Source organism: Arabidopsis lyrata (genome assembly GCF_000004255.2).
Source record: "Arabidopsis lyrata subsp. lyrata unplaced genomic scaffold ARALYscaffold_279, whole genome shotgun sequence".
Taxonomy (NCBI): Eukaryota; Viridiplantae; Streptophyta; class Magnoliopsida; order Brassicales; family Brassicaceae; genus Arabidopsis; species Arabidopsis lyrata.
The window spans coordinates 8,461-11,393 of NW_003302354.1; the positions used below are offsets into that span (position 1 = coordinate 8,461).

At 41.8% G+C, this 2,933-nt stretch overlaps 2 protein-coding genes across 2 annotated transcripts; both read left to right on the plus strand.

Moving 5' to 3' along the window:
• The first annotated feature begins 1,047 nt into the window (after window positions 1-1,047).
• LOC9298705 (subtilisin-like protease SBT4.10) lies at window positions 1,048-1,599 on the plus strand. Its single transcript, XM_021015932.1, has 2 exons — window positions 1,048-1,241; window positions 1,324-1,599. The coding sequence occupies exons 1-2, from the start codon at window positions 1,118-1,120 to the stop codon at window positions 1,578-1,580; spliced, it is 381 nt and encodes a 126-aa protein (XP_020871591.1). The 5' UTR covers window positions 1,048-1,117; the 3' UTR covers window positions 1,581-1,599.
• Window positions 1,600-1,866: 267 nt separating this feature from the next.
• LOC110225847 (subtilisin-like protease SBT4.10) lies at window positions 1,867-2,498 on the plus strand (the record flags this gene model as incomplete). Its single annotated transcript, XM_021015941.1, has 1 exon — window positions 1,867-2,498. A coding segment is annotated over one exon (630 nt), but the record flags the coding sequence as incomplete, so codon positions are not given.
• Between the last annotated feature and the right edge of the window lie 435 nt (window positions 2,499-2,933).

The following is a 2,933-nucleotide window of genomic DNA, read 5'->3' on the forward strand; positions in this document are numbered from 1 at the left end:
GGTTTGGCTTTTCTCAAAAAAGAGAGGGTGGACCAGCGACGAGTCGCTTCCCTCCTATTGATTGAGAGAATGGAGGCGTGCGCTAAAATTTTTTCTCTCGCCCGGATCTGAGTATTTTTAGTGGGGATTTTTTTCAAAAACATGCCTGATCCTAGAGAATGACACGCCAGTGATTGGAACCAAAACCAACGGTATGTTTTTGGTACGGTAAGCTATGGAATCACATACAAGAAAGGAGCACCAGACATTGTAGGCTATAGTGATAGTAGCCACAACACAGACCCTGACGACGGTAGAAGCACCACGGGACATGTGTTTTATATCGGAGAAGCTCCCATAACTTGGTGCTCGCAAAAACAAGAAACAGTGACTTTGTCTTCATGTGAATCAGAGTTCATGGCAGCTACGGAAGCAGCTAAGCAAGCTATATGGATACAAGACTTGCTAAGTGAAATCACAGGGAAGAAGTATGAGAAGACGATGATCCGCATTGACAACAAATCGGCTATCGAGCTCACCAAGAACCCTGTTTTCCACAAAAGGAGCAAACACATCCACAAACGTTTTCACTTCATCCGTGAATGTGTAGAGAACAAATTGATTGAAGTGGAGCATGTACCCGGAGAAGAACAGCGTGCAGACATTCTTACCAAAGCCTTGGCGAAAATCAAGTTTAAGAAGATGAGAGAAATGATCGGAGTTCAAGATCTCATGAAGAACAACTTGAAGCTTAAAGGGGTGAATGTTGGGTAAGCTTCATGAAGATTCTAGAAGATATCCTTAAAGGAAATAGGAATCTAATTAGGAAAAGGAAAAAGTTGTAATCCTAATCTAAAAAGGAAATTAGAATAGGAAATTCATAACTATATAATTAGAGATCATAAGAAGGATGTATGATCATAAGAGAGCGAAGAGAAAGCTTGTGTTTAGTTTTGAGAAGATTTTCTAAACATTAATAAAGGAAGGATTCTTTATACAAACTTTGAGTTTTTGATTCTTTAAAACCAACGTCAGATCACATAAATATTCTTCAAGAAGTCACCGGCGAAAGGTACGAATGATTTATTTAATTCATTTATATAATCATGATTAGTTATAATTAATTTTAAAAATCGTTATGAAGATACTAACAAGTGATTTCTTTCCTAGTTCGATCGAAGGACGTTTGGTTAGAAGTTACAAGAGGAGTTTCAACGGGTTCGCTGCCCGGCTCACTGAGTCAGAACGACAAAGAGTAGCCGGTGAGTGTTCTTCGATGGAGAGACATTTTATGTTACAGTGTTGTTTAAGGTTAAACGTTTAAAAAACCTTTTATGATGATAGAAATGGAGGGAGTTGTGTCCGTGTTCCCAAGCATGAACTACAAACTCCATACAACGGCATCTTGGGACTTCATGGGAATGAAGGAAGGAACAAATACAAAACGAAACTTGGCCGTTGAGAGTGATACTATTGTAGGAGTTTTGGACACTGGGATTTCGCCAGAATCAGAAAGCTTTTCCGGTAAAGGCTTTGGTCCTCCTCCTAAGAAATGGAAAGGTGTTTGCTCCGGCGGCAAAAACTTCACTTGCAACAAGTAATTCTCTTAAATTAATTTCTCTATATAAAGATTAGTATTGTTGAACCGGGCCTTGTGGCCTAGTGGTAAAGGGGTCACAGCTGTGACTTCCGCCACCAGGGTTCGAGGCACGGTCACTGGCAGGTTTATATAGGAGAATTGCCAGCCTCGTGGGATTAGTCCTCGTGGAATTGCCAGTCTTTTGGGAGACCCGCGGTTATTCAAAAAAAAAAAAAAAGATTAGTATTGTTGGTCGAGGTTATTTTCAAGGAACACCCGGAAATTAATTAGTTTGAGTTTCGGCATAGAATCTTTTGGTTACAAAAATAAATTACGTACAAAAGTTAATCTGTTTACAATGTTTCAGCAAGTTGATTGGAGCAAGAGACTATACAAACGAAGGCACGAGGGACACTGAAGGCCACGGTACACACACAGCATCAACAGCGGCTGGAAACGCGGTTGAGAACGCAAGTTTCTATGGAATCGGTAATGGAACTGCAAGAGGCGGCGTTCCAGCATCCAGAATAGCAGCATACAAAGTCTGTAGCGGGTCAGGGTGTAGCACGGAATCTATACTATCGGCTTTCGATGATGCTATCGCAGATGGTGTCGACGTCATCAGCGCCTCCCTCGGGGGAGTCACCACCTACATGTACGAAAAGGACCCAATAGCGATAGGGGCTTTTCACGCTATGGCCAAAGGGATTCTCACTGTGCAGTCAGCTGGTAACAGCGGTCCAAATCCAACCGTGAGCGTAGCACCGTGGATCTTAACCGTTGCAGCTAGCACCACAAACCGTGGGGTTTTCACTAAAGTCGTTCTCGGAAACGGCAAGACACTTGTCGTAAGTACCAACAAACGTTCTCATTTCTATGATCCTAGTCTCCTTCTCATTATCAATGTATCTTTTTCTCATAACAGGGAAAATCAGTGAATGCTTTTGATCTGAAAGGAAAACAGTATCCTCTTGTGTACGAAAAATCGGTTGAGAAGTGTAATAACGAATCTCAGGCGAAGGGAAAGATCGTTGTGTGCAGTTATGCGATTGGTTCGGACGTAGCTGTTGCATTCATATTTAAACACAAAACAGAATTTGCCACTGTTAGCCCTTGGCCCATCTCTTTTCTATCACTAGAGGACTTTGGCTCTCTCATTTCTTACATTAACTCCACAAAGTAAGGAACAAGTCATCTCGATGTTTCATACTCTTACCATGTGCGCTGGATTCTCATTCTTTGTCTTGATATCTCTGTCTTTATTTGTCTCAGGTCCCCGAAAGCGGCTGTGCTAAAAAGTGAAGCAATATTTAATCAGGCAGCTCCTAAAGTTGCTGGATTCTCTTCTCGCGGTCCAAACACTATCGCTGTTGAT

Bases quoted from the DNA above. Each gene is read 5' to 3' on its own strand.
- LOC9298705 (XM_021015932.1), top strand. From the start codon at position 1,118: ATGAAGATACTAACAAGTGATTTCTTTCCTAGTTCGATCGAAGGACGT. The intron at 1,242-1,323 runs GTGAGTGTTCTT...TTATGATGATAG, and splicing joins AGAACGACAAAGAGTAGCCG to AAATGGAGGGAGTTGTGTCC.